We start from the raw sequence: 18,595 nt of genomic DNA, 5'->3' as shown, positions 1-18,595 counted from the left end.
CAGTAAATTCTACTCTACTCTAGTGTGCCCTACTGTAATGTACTGTGGTAAACTCTACTGTAAAATACTGTACTGTATTGTACAGACCGATACTATACTTTTCTTTACTGTACAGTACAGTACTGTGCTGTACTGTCCAAACTAGGGATGCGACAAATCCAAAATGTTTTTCTTAATGTTTAAACTACCATTTTTTAAAATTGTTTTTCCGTTAAAACGATAAGAGCAATTAATACAATTCCACATGAATTCACAATGCAGCTGTGCTGCTGCATGGACCGATTTGGGTTTCACGGTGCGTCCCTTTCAGAAGGTTAATCATTGCATAGGGCTGGGCGATGTGGTCTAAAAATCAAATCTTGTTTTTTTGGCAATTCACAATATATTTCAAAAATACATTTAAAAAAATTTTTTTTAAACAAATGTTCTAAATAAGCTTTGATGTACCATTAAAGGTCAAACACACTGGATTTCAAACCGTCACTAATAATTAAGTTATTTTATCAAAGTAGTTGAACCTGCTTTTTTCTATAATCACTGATCTGGCTTTCAAGTCTGTCTATGAAAATTATATTTTTGTTACAAATGTTACCAGAACCATCCATAATGCACATTCACTAATAATGACTAACTTATTGAAGCAGGCATTAAAGAAAATGAACAAAAGCAATCTCTCAAGCATAAGCCCACGTGCTAGCCTGCTAATCGGTCATCACTAGTTACCACACCCACAAAGTCATAAACCCCGCCTATTTCCACAATTTATTTTCTTAAAATGTTGTTTTAAACTTAATATAAACCTCAATCCTAACCTGAAGCACACAGCTAACCTTATGCCTAACCCTAACCTTAAATAAAGACCTAAAAGCACATTTTTGTTTTCATGAATTTTGACGATATAGCCTTATGACTTTGTGGCTGTGGTAACTAGTGGAAACCCAGCTAATCACTACACTGAGTGTACAAAACATTAGGAACACCTTCTCTTTCCATTACATATATACCAGTTGAATCCAGGTGAAAGCTACTGTATGATCCCTTATTGATGTCAGCTGTTAAATACACTTCAATTTGTGTAGATGAAGGAGAGGAGACAAGCTAAAGAAGGATTTTTAAGCCTTGACATGGATTGTGTATGTGTGCCATTCAGAGGGTGAATGGGCAAGACAAAGATTGAAGTGCCTTTTGAACGTATGGTAGTAGGTGCCAGGCGTACCAGTTTGAGTGTGTCAAGAACTGCAAATTTGCTGGGTTTTTCATACTCAACAGTTTCCTGTGTGTATCAAGAATGGTCCACCAGCCAAAGGACATCCAACCTACTCGACACAACTGTGGGAAGCATTTGAGTTACCATGGGCCAGCATCTCTGTGGAATGCTTTACATACTTTGTAGAGCCCATGCTCCTACGAATTGAGACTCTTCCTAGCGCAAAAGGGGGTGCAATTCAATATTAGGATGGTGTTCCTAATGTTTTGTACTCTCTATATTTTTTAAGTTTAGTCAAATTGGATCAATTTGCTAGCTAACAAGGTAGAACAGTTTAATTGCTATGTACTCACCCTTCTGTTGTTCTCCAACTGTTTGGACAGCATGCTATCCTGTCAAAATCAAATCAAATTTTATTTGTTATAAGCGCAGAAAAAACAGGTATTTTTCAGTGAAATGCTTACTTAAAAGCCCTTAAAATTTCTTATGGATCAGTGGGACGCTAACGTCTGCAACTTCCAGTGAAACTGCCGAGCGCCAAATTCAAATTAAATTACTATAAATATTTAACTTTCATGAAATCACAATTTCAATACATCAAAATAAAGCTTAACTTGTTGTTAATCCAGCCGCCGTGTCAGATTTCAAAAGGCTTTGCGGCGAAAGCAAACCATGCGATTATCTGAGGACAGCGCTCAGCACACAAAACATTACAAACAGTAACCAGCCAAGTAGATTAGTCACAAAAGTCAGAAATAGCAATACAATTAATCACTTACCTTTGATAATCTTCGTATGGTTGCACTCACAAGACTCCCAGTTACACAATAAATGTTTGTTTTGTTCGATAAAGTCACTCTTTATATCCAAAAACCTCAATTTTGTTGGCGCGTTTTGTTCAGTAATCCAATGTCTCAAATTCGGTTACAAGAGGCAGACGAAAATTCCAAATAGTATCCGTAAAGTTCGTAGAAACATGTCAGACAGTGTTTATAATCATTCGTCAGGTTGTTTTTAGCCTAAATAATCGATAATATTTCAGAGGACAGAGGAGCCTCTTAAAGAAGAAGTTACAGGTCTGTGAGAGCCAGAAATCTTGCTTGTTTGTAGGTGACCAAATATGTATTTTCCACCCTAATTTGCAAAGAAATTCATAAAAAATCCTACAATGTGATTTTCTGGATTTTTGTCTTCTCATTTTGTCTGTCATAGTTGAAGTGTACCTATGATGAAAATTACAGGCCTCTCTCATCTTTTTAAGTGGGAGAACTTGCACAATTGGTGGCTGACTAAATACTTTTTTGCCCCACTGTATGTCTGAGTCTCCTTGAGAAGAAACAGGGTGAATTATAATGTTAAAAGGAAGAGCATACAAGAGAGGAGAGCGCTAGCTAATTGCTATGCAGACAGAGTGCCCATAGGGTCGAAAGCGGTCTCATTTTAATTCCAGTTTAAGACTAATTCAACAGTCATCCTGCTGGTCAAAAACTAGTTGAATCAGCATTGTTTCCATGTAATTTCAATCAAAGAAATCAATATGATTGAAATCAAATTGATTGGATTTGCAAAAAGTCATCAACGTAAGGGCATTTTGTCTTTTTTTTTTGTTGCACAAATGTTCACCTAAATTCATGGACATGGTGATTTTATTTTTTTATTTTTTTTTTGATTTCACGTTAGTTGACAACTCAACCAAATGTAAATGAAAACTAGAAGTTGAACTGACGTCTGTGCCCAGCGGGATGTTGTTTAGACTAGAGGGAGACCAACATGGCTTTAGCTGCTAGGACGCACCAGAGAAACCATGAAACCATGCGTCTCGCTCTTCTTTAGGGAACTGGCTGTGTGATCAAGTAGAAACATGTCACCATGCATCACTGTCTGTCCCACAGCTCAGTGTCTGCTCTGGTCTGGACTGGGGGGACTGAGCAACTGACTCTGCTACTAAATCAATGAGACTGAGAGTGTAGGCCTTGTTTTCATTTCGTATCAGGAGAATTGTGGTTTGCCTTGGAAATAGAAAGTGTAGGCTACCCATGTCATTTAGCCTATTACTGTGTGTGTGTTTGCAAACTTTGTTTCTAACTTTTTTGCAATTTTGTAACATTTCAAAAACATTCTAAACTAAATCATGTTTATTTGGCATTTTAGGCCAGTACCAATATGAAATTGAATGAAATTGTATTTGTCACATGCTTCGTAAACAACAGCTGTAGACTGACGGTGCATTTCTTACTTATGTGTTGTTTTCAAACAATGCAGAATTAAAGATAAAGACAAAACATGTAGATACAGTACCAGTCAAAAGTTTGGACACACCTACTCATTCCAGGGTTTTCTTTATTTTTCTACTTTTTTCTACATTGTAGGATAATAGTGAAGACTTCAAAACTATGAAATAACACATATGGAATCACGTAGTAACCCAAAAAAGTGTTAAACGAATCAAAATATATTTGAGATTCTTTGAAGTAGCCACTCTTTGCCTTGAAGACAGCTTTGCACACTCTTGGCATTCTCTCAACCAGCTTCATGAAGTAGTCACCTGGAATGGATTTCAATTAACAGGTGTGCCTTGTTAAGAGTTAATTTGTGGAATTTCTTTCCTCTTTAATGCGTTTGAGCCAATCAGTTGAGTTGTGACAAGGTAGGGGTGGTATACAGAAGATAGCCCTATTTGGTAAAAGACCAAGTCCATATTATGGCAAGAACAGATCAAATAAGCAAAGAGAAATAACAGTCTATCATTACTTTAAGACATGAAGGTCAGTCAATCTGTAAAATGTCAAGAACTTTGAAAGTTTCTTCAAGTGCAGTCGCAAAAACTGTCAAGCGCTATGATGAAACTGACTCTCATGAGTAACCGCCACAGGAAAGGAAGACCCAGAGTTACCTCTGCTGCAGAGGGTTAATAGAGAGTTAATTCATTAGAGTTCACTTCAGAAATTGCAGCCCAAATAAATGCTTCACAGAGTTCAAGTAACAAACACATCTCAACATCATCTGTTCAGGGGAGACTGCGTGAATCAGGCCTTCATGGTCGAATTGCTGCAAAGAAACCACTACTAAAGAACATCAATAAGCTGAAGAGACTTGCTTGGGCCAATAAACACAAGCAATGGACATTAGACTGGTGGAAATCTGTCCTTTGGTCTGTTGAGTCCAGATTTGCGATTTTTGGTTCCAATCGCCGTGTCTTTGTGAGAGGCAGGGTAGGTGAACGGAGGATCTCCGCATGTGTGGTTCCCACCACGAAGAATGGAGGAGGAGGTGTGATGGTGTGGGGGTGCTTTGCTGGTGACACTGTCTGTGATTTATTTAGAATTCAATGCACACATAACCAGGATGGCTACCACAGCATTCTGCAGCGATACGCCATCACATCTGGTTTGCGCTTAGTGGGACTATCATTTGTTTTTCAACAGGACAATGACCTAACACACATCCAGGTTGTGTAAGGGCTATTTGACCAAGAAGGAGAGTGATGGAGTGCTGCATCAGATGACCTGGCCTCCACAATCACCCAACCTCAACCCAATTGAGATGGTTTGGGATGAGTTCCCACATAGAAAGCGTAGGCTACCCTTGTCATTTAGCCTATTACTGTGTGTGTGTTTGCAAACTTTGTTTCTAACTTTGTGGCAATGCTGAGCACTTGTTGACTGCTTTTCCTTCACTCTGCGGAGTGAAGGAAAAGCAGCCAACAAGTGCTCATTATATGTGGGATCTCCTTCAGGAAAGCATTTCAGGTGAAGCTGGTTGAGAGAATGCCAAGAGTGTGCAAAGCTGTCATCAAGGCAAAGGGTGGCTACTTTTAAGAATCTTAGATATAAAATATATTTTGACTACAACCATTGAATGTATCTGTTTTCACCATGACAGTTTACAGTCTAAGGTAACGCCAAAGTAATTTAGTCTCCTCAACTTGTGGAATCACATAGTAACCATCCCATCTGGTTTAATGGAATTCTAATTCAAGACTCTGATTTCATATCCACAACCTTTAACAATTTTTGTTGTTGTCAGAGAACTGGCTCAAAGATTTTCAACCATGACCACAGTTCTCACTCCCATAGATAACAATCAACCAATATTCAGAATTCCAGAAATCTCAGCGTCAGCATTGGACAGCTTCTTCAGGAGCTCTAGAACAAAATATGTATTTAGTCTAGACACGGTATTCCTAAAGAGACACAAATATTCTCTGATTGCCCCTATATTACATCCAGTTAATCTGTCCATTAAATATGGGTTCTTCCCCAATGCTTAGAAGTCAGCTGCAGTGATACCTCTTTTAAAATCTGGTGACCCAACACTGGTGGAAATGACCTACCTATAAGCATTCTTTCAGTGTTATCAAAAGTAGCTGATAGATGGGTGGCTGATCATCTGACTGATCACCTCATTCAGGACAACTCCATACATCAAATGCAATTTGGATTCAGAACAAACCATTCTACTGGAACAGCCAATTGCTATTTTCTGGAGTGCATTAAATCTAAACTAGACATACAGTTGAAGTCGGAAGTTTACATACACCTTAGCCAAATACATTTAAACTCTGTTTTTTTATTTTTTTATTTTTTTACAATTCCTGACATTTAATCCAAGTAAAAATTCCCTGTCTTAGGCCAGTTAGGATGACCACTTTATTTTAAGAAAATGTCAGAATAATAGTAGAGAGAATGAGAGAATTATTATTTATTTAAGCTTTTATTTCTTTCATCACAATCCCAGTGGGTCAGAAGTTTACATACACTCAATTAGTATTTGGTAGCATTGCCTTTCAACTGTTTAACTTGGGTCATACGTTTCGGGTAGCCTTCCACAAGCTTCCCACAATAAGTTGGGTGAATTTTGGCCCATTCCTCCTGACAGAGCTGGTATAACTGAGTCAGGTTTGTTGGCCTCTTTTTTTTTAAAATTTTTTTTTTTAAACTCTGTTTATTAAGTTTTGAACATACACACACAAGACAAATAAAAATACAAATAAAAAAATAGCTTTAAAGATACCATACTTTAGACAAGTTAAACACACCAGGCAGAAGGCTACAGAGGTTAAAGGGCAATCTATAGTACAGGGACAGAGCAAACACCTCACCATTGTTCCTGTAAACAGTCAAGGGATAAGGGTGGAGAAATGCAACCACTCACAGAGAGTCATGGCCACAGACCGACCATCCACTGGACAAAAAAAAAGTTTACAATGCTTTAAAATAAAAAAATAAAATCATTATTCATGTAGGCGTGAACAAAATGTAAAAATAACTGGGAAAAACAAGCTAACACTTCAGTTTCTGCCTGGGCAAGATGAACAAGGCATCTGCGGACCACAATCAATAAGCACATGAACCTTAATACCCCCCCCCCAGCAAAAAGAGAGAAGAGAGAAGAGAGAAAGAGAGAAGAAAGAGAGAAGCTCCTCCAACCCTTAAGTCACAGACTTATTTTAGTATGAATTGGAATGCCATCAGAGGATGGACTGTTTAAAGTAAGACCGGAATGGAGCCCAAGCCTCATCAAACAGTTTGGGGTTCCCACGTGAATTGAATTGAATTTTTTCTAGTTTCAGAGAGCACAACACATCCCTCACCCAATATTTATAAGATGGGGGAGCTGCCATCTTCCAGTTCTGTAGTATTAGCCGTCTAGCTAAAAGAGTTGTATAAGCAACAGTGTCCGACTGGATTCTTGATAGGGGGGTACCCATGGGCAGTACTCCAAAAAGGGCTGTAAGGGGAGACGGATCTATAACAGTGTCATATATATCAGAGAAACATTTAAATATGAATTCCCAGAAACCTGACAGTTTATGACAGCCCCAAAACATATGCAACAGTGTGGCTGGTTCCACCTTACATCTGACACAGGTAGGATCAAAATCAGAGAATATTCTTCCAAGTTTGGCCCCCGACCAGTGGATACGGTGAACCACCTTGAATTGAATGAGGCTGTGTCTAGTGCTAAAAGAGGACGAGTGCACCCTGCGCAGCACAGATTCCCAGGCGTCTTCCCCAAGTTCCTCCCCCAAATCCTTTTCCCATCGAGTCTTTAAAGGCACCAAAGAAGGGTTCTGTAGGTCATGAATGATTGCATATACATCTGAAATTGCGCCTCTAGGAAGCTTGTTCAGCTCCAAGATGCTCTCTATAGCTGTATTCGCAGGCCTATTGGGAAATCCAGGTGTGCTAGCCCTGACAAAGTTTCTAGTCTGGAGATAGCGGAAAAAGTGGGATTGGGGGAGATTGAACTTTTCCTGCAGCTGAGAAAAAGAGGCAAATGTATAATCAAAGAATAATTGGGCTAGCGAGGAAAGGCCTAGTGAGTGCCAAATGCCAAAAGCCCCATCATTCAAAGATGGAGGAAATAAAATGTTCTGATTGATTGGGCCTGATAGAGAAAAGCCTCGGAGGTTAAAGGCTAAACGGAACTGATTCCAAATTTTAAGAGACTGCTTTACAATTGGGTTGGCACACCTTTTGCCTAGGGACACTGGGAGAGACGAGCACAGCACAGAGGAAAGTGCTGCAGGTTTACACGATTCAGACTCCATCTGGGCCCAGAGTGGTCTAGGGCCAGTAGGATCAGTCTGTAGCCAGTACAGAACGGCTCTGAAATTTGCAGCCCAGTAGTATGTCTGAAAATTTGGTAAAGCTAAACCCCCCAATGACCTAGGCTTCTGTAAATGTTTTCTACCAATCCGTGGTACCTTGCCATCCCAAATAAAATGCATGAATGTTTGATCCAGTGAAATAAAAAAAGATTTTGGAATAAAAATGGGTAAACATTGAAATAAATATAAAAATTTGGGCAACACATTCATTTTAATGACATTAATCCTTCCGATAAGAGAAAGGGGTAGCGAATTCCAAAAAGTAAAAGATTGTTTCAATCTGTCTGCTAGAGCAACAAAGTTTTCCTGAAACAAATTTGAATATTTCCTTGTCACTTTTACTCCCAAGTAAGTGAATTGATCCCGGACAATCCTAAACTGAGAACTTGTGAAAGAGCACTTTAAAGCAGCCTTGTTTACCGGAAAAAGCTCACTCTTGCCTAGATTCAGCTTGTACCCTGAGATTGATCCAAACTTTTTAAGAACAGATAGGGCACGTGGCAATGAGGTATCGGGGTTGGAGATAAACAAAAGGAGGTTGTCAGCATATAGCGAGACTTTCTGCTCCCAGCCCGCCCTGATTATACCTTGAATGGCATCATTAGAGCGTAGTGCAATGGCGAGAGGCTCGATTGCCAAAGCAAACAACAAGGGGGAGAGTGGGCAACCCTGTCTGGATCCGCGGTGCAAGGGAAAATAGTCAGAGGACAAGTTATTAGTCCGTACCGAAGCCATGGGGGAAAAATAAAGAATCTTTATCCACGCAATGAATTTGGGGCCAAAGCCAAATCTATAAAGGGCAGCTGTTAGGTAATCCCACTCAACGCGGTCAAACGCTTTTTCGGCATCAAGTGAGACCACCACCTCCGGGTCCTCCGACGCTGGGGAGTACAGTATATTCATAAGGCGCCTAATATTGAAAAATAAATGCCTATTTCTCACAAAGCCAGTCTGGTCAGAGTGTATTACTTGGTGCAGCAAGCATTCCATACGGATGGCTAAAAGCTTAGCTAGGATTTTGTAATCACAGTTTAAAAGCGAGATTGGGCGATAGGATCCACATTCCAGGGGGTCTTTGTTTTTCTTTAGTAGTAATGAAATTGAAGCCTGATAAAGGCTAGGCGGCAGCTTTGAAGTATTGAGGCACTCTGCAAATAGTCGGGACAAGAATGGGCAAAGCAGACCAGAAAACGTCCTGTAAAATTCGGTTGGAAAACCGTCCGGACCCGGTGATTTACCACTTTTCATTGCGGACACTGCTGTTGCAATCTCACCAAGCGTAAATTCTTCTTCTAGACAGTCATGGGAGTCTGTATCAATTGAAGGCATATTCAAGCCATTAAAGAAGGAGTCAATCAGCGAAGGGTCTTGAGGGGATTTAGAGGTGTATAGCGCAGAGTAAAATTGTTTAAAATGATCATTGATCTCTTTATGTATAACTGTGGTGGCACCAGACGGGGTCCTTATTTGTGGGATTAAACGTGAGGCCTCAGATTTACGGATCTGATGCGCAAGGAGTTTACTGGCCTTGTCACCTTGTTCATAGACTTTGTATCGAGCTCGCAAGAGTAACTGTTCAGCTTGCCTGGTAGAAAGCTCATCAAATTCAGATTGGAGTAGTTGGCGCTCTTTATGCAGATCAGAGGAAGGATCCGTAGCATACTTCTCATCCAATGTGGCTATGGACTCGCCCAGGTCCCGAAGTCGCTGGGAGCGAACTCTGTTTTGGTTGGCTGTATAAGAAATAATTTGGCCACGTAGGTATGCTTTGAGAGACTCCCATATGGTAGCGCAGGACATACCTGGTGTTGAATTAATCTCTAGGAATAAGGCAATTTCAGAAGAAATGAAATTGACAAACTCCTTATCTGAGAGTAAAATGGGGTTGAGACGCCATTGATAACACCTAGGAGGTCGCTGGGGAAACTCTAGTTCAAGCACTAATGGTGAATGGTCAGAGATAACAATACTCTCGTAAGTACACTGCCGAAGGTTAGGCAGAAGTTTTTTGTCCAAAAATAAGTAATCAATCCGGGAGTAAGTTTGATGAACATGAGAATAAAAGGAATACTGTCTATCTGTAGGATGTAGGAAACGCCAGGCCTCAAACATAGCATATTTCTGAATAAAGGATTGAATAAGTAGGGCACATTTAGATGGGCCTGTATTTGTTTGTGAGGACTTGTCAAGAACTGGGGACATTTTACAGTTGAAATCCCCCCTAAAATCAACAAATGAGAATCTAACTTGGGAATAGCAGACAGAAAGGAATAAATGAAACTTGTGTCATCACAATTGGGAGCATAAACACTAGCCAAAACAAGAGGGGTAGAAAACAGTTCACCGGTTACTATGACGTATCATCCCTTAGGATCAGCAATAACCTCAGAAGCTACAAAGGGAGTAGCTTTATCAACCAGAATAGCAGCACCTCTTGATTTACTATGAAAGTTTGAGTGGAACACTTGACCAACCCAGTCCTTACGCATCCTAAAATGCTCACCAGTCTTCAAGTGAGTCTCTTGTAGAAATGCAATATTTGCATTCAAACCCTTTAAGTGTGTCAACACCGTCTTACGCTTCACCGGGTTGTTAACCCCTTTGGTATTCCAAGAAATGTACTTGATCGTATTATTTCGGCCCCTCTGGGCATTCCCGTTATTCAACCCTGTCATCAGAGCATAGAATGGAAAAGCAATGAGCGCCCAAAACCCCCAGAATAACTTGTCTTAGAGTAATAATGTACGGTGGTAAATGTTTGGAAAAAGTACAGAAAAAAAACTAAAAAGACAGAATGACAACCCCCCCCATCCCATCCCATCCCATCCCATCCCATCCCATCCCAGACAATACCTCCCCAAACGAGGTACAAGCCTAAAGAGAACATTTTCTCTTCGCACAGTATGTCTGTGAGAGTGCGGTCTTAAACCTAAACCCACAGTCCGGCTCTTTAAAGTCGCGTTTTGTTAGTGGATCAAGCAGCAAAAAGAAAGATTTGTATGTATTTTTTTCAAATAAAAAAAAGGCGAATCCCTTGTGCAAACGGAATGACAAAAGCGCCACTTGTAGATGTATATAATTATATTCCCAGTCTTATAACAGGCATTGAGAGAGAAAATAAATAAAATGTATAAAGGCTCTCAGCCAAAAATCTAATTTGAAGTAAGGAAATCGTAGTAAGACAATCAAAAATAATAGTAATTATAATAGTAGTCTAATTGAAGCTGAGACAGCTTACAACCAATCCCCAAAAATTATGTGTGCGCAACGTTGAACGTTTGCTGGGCATAAATGACGCTCAAAACTTTTAAAATTAAAGTGAGGCCCCAGAAACCGTGTAGCCTCGGGAGACATTTACTGTTTACTGGGTCAATGCAAACGGATGCAGTAAACAAATAACCAAAAATATTTTGAGTCACTGAGACAATGTGTAAACAAACTAAATAGGTGAGTGAGATAAGGCACGCACACTAGATGATCAAAACATTAGATCACATCAAATAAGCCTGAATAGTTTCACCAACTATACAAGACTAGCCTGTTATATCTAAACATAATTGTACCACAAGTGGGGTACTTACTATCCACAGTTCGCAAGCAACAGTTGCTGAACTGTGAGCATATTCAAGACTTCTTGATGTGACGTTGAATGTGAGCCATAGCCTCCTCCGGAGATTCAAATGTGTGGTCTTTACCCTCATGAGATATCCATAAACGGGCCGGGAATTGCAGTCCATACTTCACACTTGGATGGTCCCGAAGTACTCGTTTGGCCTGTCCGAAAGCTGCGCGCTGCCTGGAAACAGTGGGGGAGTAGTCCTGGTATATGGAAAAGCTCTGTCCTTGAAAGCTCAGAGTGGTATTGCGGGCTCGTCGGAGGATCTCCATCTTCTCATGAAAAAAGTGCACTCGAAGAATTATGTCACGGGGCCTCTCCCCATCCCAGGGCTTTGGGCGCAGCGACCGGTGGGCTCGATCAATCAGGGGCTTTTCATCTAAGGCAAGAACATCCTTCAGCAGCCCTGAAACGAAATCCGTGGCGCGATGCATTTCCGCGGACTCTGGGACTGATACAAGTCTCAGATTATTGCGGCGAGAGAATCCCTCTAAACTCACACAGCTCTCCCTCACCTTTTTCAAATCCGCAGCTAGGCGTTTAACTTCAGCCTCCAGGGATGTAGTTAAATCGGAGACATTAGTAGCGGAGGCCTCCAGTGCTGCAATCGTTGTAGTGTGTGACGCAGTTGTTGTTTTCAGTAATGTAATTGCCGGCACAGTCTCGTTCCGCAGGATGGTTAAATCTGCTTTTAAAGTATCAGAAACCTCCTGTATTCTGGCCTCAATCGTAGCAACCACCTGTGTTTTCATTTCAACTATCTCAGAGCGTAGTAGTTTGATGGCCTCGAATGTTCATTTCAGCGCCGCCAGGCCAAGCCGCGCCCCCGGGTAAAGTGTGCGTCCCCGGGCCCTCAGACTCAGGAGAGGGCGGTGATGAGAGCGGGTCTTGTAGGCCGGGTTTTCTCAAAGTCATGTTCTTGGCCTTATGTTTGGTTGACATGCTGACATTCGGAAGCAAAGTAGTCTTGGTTTTTACGGAAAGGGATCACCAAATTAATATTTGAAAATAAATACGGTTCTGCTGCAGAATTCACATAAACTTTAAGAATACCACGGGAGCAAACGGAAAACACGTCAGTCGCACATGGTGTCCCCTACCATCCCCCCTTGTTGGCCTCTTTTTAAAAAAAATTTTTTTTTTTTTTTTTTAGAGGTAAGATCAGCTTAATATTGCGGAAAGAATGTTGCTTCCAATGTAATTGTCTGCATCATTTCCAATCCCCCATATTTTTGGGGTAAATATATATATCCATATTACGCATGCATACATATACACATATATACATGCACATACCTATATAGACATACATACTTTTAAAAATAATATACCTTTATTATTATTCCCTGCAAACCCTACCGCCGATCACCCAATTGGAGTAAACTAATAAACACTTCTGCTTTTACCTTCAATTTATACATCTTATACATACTCTACAGACACAGTCTACTTTACAATAGTTCTCTCTTGTTTGTTCTTAGTCCTTCCTCTATTTCTGATGTCCATCCAGTTTGATTTCTATTTGTAACTATGCTATTTCACAGAAGTTCCGAACCTACAGTATATACATTTTACAGATCCGTATGCTTTACATTGTTTCTTGTTATTAGTCCCACCTATCAGCTCCATTCAACCCCTCCCATCTATCGCTCAACATCATCCATTTCGGATTTCTATTTGCCATATATTTTTCAACTGTGCTGTGATATTTCACAAAATAATTGAACCTTCCTATTCTCATAAATTCTACAGATTGTAAATTAAAAATAAATGTTTTGATAAAAATAATTATTATATTATTGATTGATTGACTATGGCTTTTCAAATGACCCAGTATTGCTATCTGTAATGTTAGTTCTAGGCAAATGTTGCAATTCTTCAGCCATTCCTGGACCTGTGACCAAAAACGAGCTACATATGGACAATTACAAAATAAATGATCTAATGACTCTGCCTCCTCACAGCAGAATCTGCAGAGCTGGGAAGATTGTATCCCCCATATATATAACATTCTATTTGTTGCAAGAATTTTGTATAGTAATTTATATTGAAAAATTAGAAGTTTTGAATCCGGCGTCGTTTTGCGTATCAATTCATAAACCATGTGCCATGGAATGGGTACATCGAAAATCTCTTCCCAACTATTTTGCAATTTATATGGCACAGCTGTCAATTGTTTGGTCCTTAAATTAAATTGGTATATGTTTTTATTTATCACACTTTTCTTTAACTATTTATGTTCTTTAATACATGGCCGACATACAAGTTCCTTACTTTTTTCCCCTTCTACTTGCCTCTTCCATTTTTGTGGTAATGCTGCAATTAATTGGTTGTAATTTTGGGTAGAGCAGACATTTCCATATGTCTGTGTTAGCTGCATGTGTGACATAACTCCACCAGTCCTATTTATGATATCATTCACTAAAAGTATACCTTTTTTAAACATTTCTTCGATAAATACAGTTTTTTTTAAATCAATTAGTATATTTGAATTTAACCACAATATTTGTTGACATCTGCGACAGAGAACGAGATCACACATTCATCCAGAACAGGCTGATATAAGGCTATTGTACATCCCTTTTAACATTGCTCTGCATCTATGACCACATCCAACCCCATCCACCTGCGCTTTGCCCATGGGCTGCACCACCTCCACCCAGAGAGGGGGGTTTGGCTCTTAGTGGTACACACCAGTGAATGGAAAAGCTCAACTGGAGCTGGTGTTGCAGGGATGTAGCTTTTTTTGGCGCCATCAAGAAAATAAAGACATCAATCTGAAATCTCCCAGATGGAATAGTGTTTACTTTGAGAACGGTTTGCCCCAGTCGCTCCTCCCGCATCCACAGCCCTCTCCCCACTTCAGTGGAACAGTCTGCTCACATGAGCTAAAAATAAGTTGTGTGAGTAAGCCAGGCCAACTGTACTGTTCATGCATTACTTATGGTAGTGTTAGCTTGTTCCCATCCTTGTCTTCATAAAAAAAGACTAACTCTGTTTCTGAGTGTATGAGTGTATTCAGTAGGGAGTAAATACTGAATAGTCCTGTAGCTCAGTGTGGTCCTCTGTAGCTCAGTGTGGTCCGTCTGTAGCTCAGTGTGGTCCCTCTGTAGCTTAGTGTGGTTCCTCTGTAGCTCAGTGTGGTTCTTCTGTAGTTCAGTGTGGTCCTCTGTAGCTCAGTGTGGTTCCTCTGTAGCTCAGTGTGGTTCCTCTGTAGCTCAGTGTGGTTCCTCTGTAGCTCAGTGTGGTTCCTCTGTAGCTCAGTGTGGTTCCTCTGTAGCTCAGTGTGGTTCCTCTGTAGCTCAGTGTGGTTCCTCTGTAGCTCAGTGTCGTTCCTCTGTAGCTCAGTGTGGTTCCTCTGTAGTTCAGTGTGGTTCCTCTGTAGCTCAGTGTGGTTCCTCTGTAGCTCAGTGTGGTTCCTCTGTAGCTCAGTGTGGTTCCTCTGTAGCTCAGTGTGGTTCCTCTGTAGTTCAGTGTGGTCCTCTGTAGATCAGGTAGTACATCGTTGAGATGGGTTCGATTCCCGGGACCACCCGTACATACGTAAAATGTATGCACGCATGACTGTAAGTCACTTTGGATAAAAGCGTCTTAAGTGGCTTACAAAAGTTTGGACACACCTACTCATTCAAGGGTTTTTCTTTATTTTTACTATTTTCTACATTGTAGAATAATAGTGAAGACATCAAAACTATGAAATAACACATGGATTCATGTAGTAACCAAAAAAGTGTTAAACAAATATATTTAATATTATAGATTCTTCAAAGTAGCCACCCTTTGCCTTGATGACAGCTTTGCATACTCTTGGCATTCTCTCAACCAGCTTCATGATGTTGTCACGCCATCCCATCTGGTTGCAGAAAATAGTGAAAATAAAGAAAAACCCTGGAATGAGTTGGTGTGTCCAAACCTTTGACTGAGGCTGTATATTATATATATTATTATGATTGTATTAACTAACCTGCTAACATGAACAGACGGTGTGTTCTGTATGATGCCGCTGTATCTCGTGTATGCTGTGACCCACAACACTGGGGAGTTGCGTTGACAACAAACTGCTCTTGACTCCATGCCCAATGGGGATAGTAATGATTTATTTAACTGTGGTAGATGTGACAATCTGAGTAAGTGTGAGCGTGAATCGGTATCTGTGTCCAAAATGATCTTGCGGATGAGTCCAAACATATGTATACATGGTGTGTGTACATTATGTAGAGTGTTTGCGTACTGTCTTTTCAGGAGGAAACCCTCCTCTAATCACTTTAGTCCTATAGAATCCCTATAGAAGGTGACGAGCATAACTGGAACATCTAAACCTCACCGTTGCTTTTCCTGCCTGTGTGTGTCTCCAGCCAGGCCTCTAATTTGTAATCTGGGTTTCGGTTCACTGCCCACTGAGAACTTTCCCAGATGATACGACCCAGGAGGAATCTCATCTCTGGCCTCAGATAAACAGATCACCCGTTCTGATTGGGTGAAGCATCAGACACAGGAAACCATTGTTCATTATCTAACCGTTTTTGGAACGTTATCTCAGACTCCGCAGCACCTGTGATATAATGTTTCAATAACGGACCAAGTTGGACTGAGTTGATTTGGAGGCAGGGCAGTCAGGGGTTCGTTCAACAGCTGTTAATTCCTTAAGTGTTCCTCTGTGTTTGCCAGAGAGGCCCTTGGACTGTTGCTGCTTTGGTTTACTTGTTAGAATAAATGTGTAGTTCCATTCACCCTGACAACTGTCTTAGTCCCAGCTAGAGTAGTGGCTTTCTGTTTGACTGGCCCCCTATGCTGCACCTTGAGTAGGCAGACATTATGTGAAGTGGTGAGATTGGGTTTTACGGTGCAGATTTGCAATGAGGCAGCTAATACTCCTCTCCTCCAGATCTAACAGGCCTCATTCAAACTGAGCTCAGATGATGATGGTGGTGATAATGATGATGATGATGATAACAGCAGTTTTAATGTTGACTAGGTTTTGCTCACAGTGGTGGGCCTAGTAGGGGTCAGACGGTGCCTGGCTGGCTCCCATGGTTCAGGGAGAGGGGGAAGGTAGGACAGGGGGCTTGAGGAAGGACATATTTATCATCTGTGTTCACCAGGGGTGATGGCGAGGTGAATGCATTCCAGATGGATTGTGTGTGTGTGTGTGTGTGTGTGTGTGTGTGTGTGTGTGTGTGTGTGTGTGTGTGTGTGTGTGTGTGTGTGTGTGTGTGTGTGTGTGTGTGTGTGTGTGTGTGTGTGTGTGTGTGTGTGTGGCAGCAGCAGTGCTTACGGAGGTGGTTGGCAGAGAGACTGCTCTGTTTCAAGGCCAGATTCTCAGGCAGATAGCTAGGTCGGGTGAGAGAGAAGAGGGAGAGATTGAGAAAAAGAGAGAAAGTAGAAAGCTGACTGAGCCACAATAGACAAGCTCACTATGACCTGCCATCACACCAACTCAGCACTCATCCACCTTTGTGTACCCCTCCTTTCCTCCCCTAACTCTTCTCTTCTCCCCCTGTCTCTTTCTCCTCCTCCATATTATTCCTCTATCTTATTTCTCCTCTCTTCTCCTCTGTCCTCCCCCTCATTCTCTGTGTATATCTCTGATTCATCCCATCCTGCTCTGGCATCCATGTGTCTCCGTATTTAGTTCACTCTCTTCCTCCACTTCCTCCTTTCATCCTGTCACTGGAGTCACACCAACACTTTCATCATCCAGCTCACATGTCTTTCCATCCATCCTTCTCTCCGCCAGAGCACTTGACACTAGTAGCTAGCTACTTTAATCTATCACTGTTTTCTGGTCATCTCTGTTGTCTTTCCTTCTCCATCTTTTCATTCCTTCTTTAATTTGCTTAATCCCTCTCGTGTGTCTCTCTCTCTCTCTCTCTCTCGTCCCTCCCTCCCTCCCTCCCTCCCTCCCTCCCTCCCTCCCTCCCTCCCTCCCTCCCTCCCTCCCTCCCTCCCTCCCTCCCTCCCGTCCCTCTCTCACTCCCTCCCGTCCCTCTCTCACTCCCTCCCGTCCCTCTCTCACTCCCTCCCGTCCCTCTCTCACTCCCTCTCGTCCCTCTCTCTCTCTCTCCCTCCCTCTCGTCCCTCTCTCTCTCTCCCTCCCTCTCGTCCCTCTCTCTCTCTCTCTCTCTCCCTCCCTCTCGTCCCTCTCTCTCTCTCTCTCTCCCTCCCTCTCGTCCCTCTCTCTCTCTCTCTCTCTCCCTCCACCTCGTCCCTCTCTCTCTCTCTCTCTCTCTCCCTCCCTCTCTCTCTCTCTCTCTCTCTCTCTCTCTCTCTCTCTCCCTCTCCCCTTCGTCTCTCTCTCTCTCTCATCCCTCTCTCTCTCTCTGTCTCAAATGGGAGTGACTTATAGGCCTGTGTTTGAACAGGTAATACACCACACCCTGTTTAGAATAGAGGGTTATTACCAAAGTTGCTAAGGTCTGATGTGAGAGTTGGGAATCCAACTACAGTCAGTTCAATTATGTTTCTAGCCCCGTTTGCCTTTTTGCTTTACTTTCAGGTTGTATGGGTGGTCCGGTGCCATTTGATAATACTGATGCCACATTTCTTACATAATAACCACAGAGAGGAGGCAAAAAAAGAGTGTAAAAAAAAATTGCCATCAAAGTATCATTGTAGATATTTCCCCCAAGATATTTTACTCTGTAATACTTAAACTGTTTGGTCAGAATATTCTAGTATTTCTTCATCAAAGTTGGACATTGTGTTTGTTTCTGCCTCTGTGTGTGTACTACAGCAACTTTTATGAGTAACAAGTTAACAAAATGAATAAATAGCACTTGCTCTTTACATAAAGAACACACTGCTCATTTTTGTTCAACTGAGTCTATTTGACCACAAGGTTTGATGCAGACAGTAGCCTATGTATATGTACTGCCTGCTGAATTAGTATTTGTGTATGTTGTATGTCTATTTGATCACATCAGTGACCAATGTTCTCCTCTTTCTCAGGTGATATCACACAGAAGGGATATGAGAAGAAACGGACTAAACTTCTGCTTCCCTTCTTCATTCATACACCAGGTAAGAAACAAACAAGTTGCACCCGCTATAACATCTGCTAAACTGTGTACACGACCCATAAAACCTTATCCTGGATACATCTCCCCATAATGCCATTCAGGCCTATGAGAACATACCTTCAATATTCAACTACTGTTTT

At 41.4% G+C, this 18,595-nt stretch overlaps 1 protein-coding gene across 3 annotated transcripts in view; it reads left to right on the top strand.

Moving 5' to 3' along the window:
- Window positions 1-18,595, top strand: part of LOC139371029 (disco-interacting protein 2 homolog B-A-like) — an 89,915-nt gene that overhangs the window by 24,848 nt on the left and 46,472 nt on the right. For all 3 annotated transcript variants that reach the window (XM_071111058.1, XM_071111057.1, XM_071111056.1), the window contains exon 2: window positions 18,385-18,456. In XM_071111058.1, the coding sequence (XP_070967159.1) occupies window positions 18,385-18,456 (72 nt within the window). The remainder of the gene's footprint in view (window positions 1-18,384; window positions 18,457-18,595) is intronic.

Source organism: Oncorhynchus clarkii, chromosome 17 (genome assembly GCF_045791955.1).
Source record: "Oncorhynchus clarkii lewisi isolate Uvic-CL-2024 chromosome 17, UVic_Ocla_1.0, whole genome shotgun sequence".
NCBI classification, from domain to species: Eukaryota; Metazoa; Chordata; class Actinopteri; order Salmoniformes; family Salmonidae; genus Oncorhynchus; species Oncorhynchus clarkii.
Note: the sequence above shows the minus strand (reverse complement) of the source record. Positions and strands in the feature narration are given on the sequence as shown.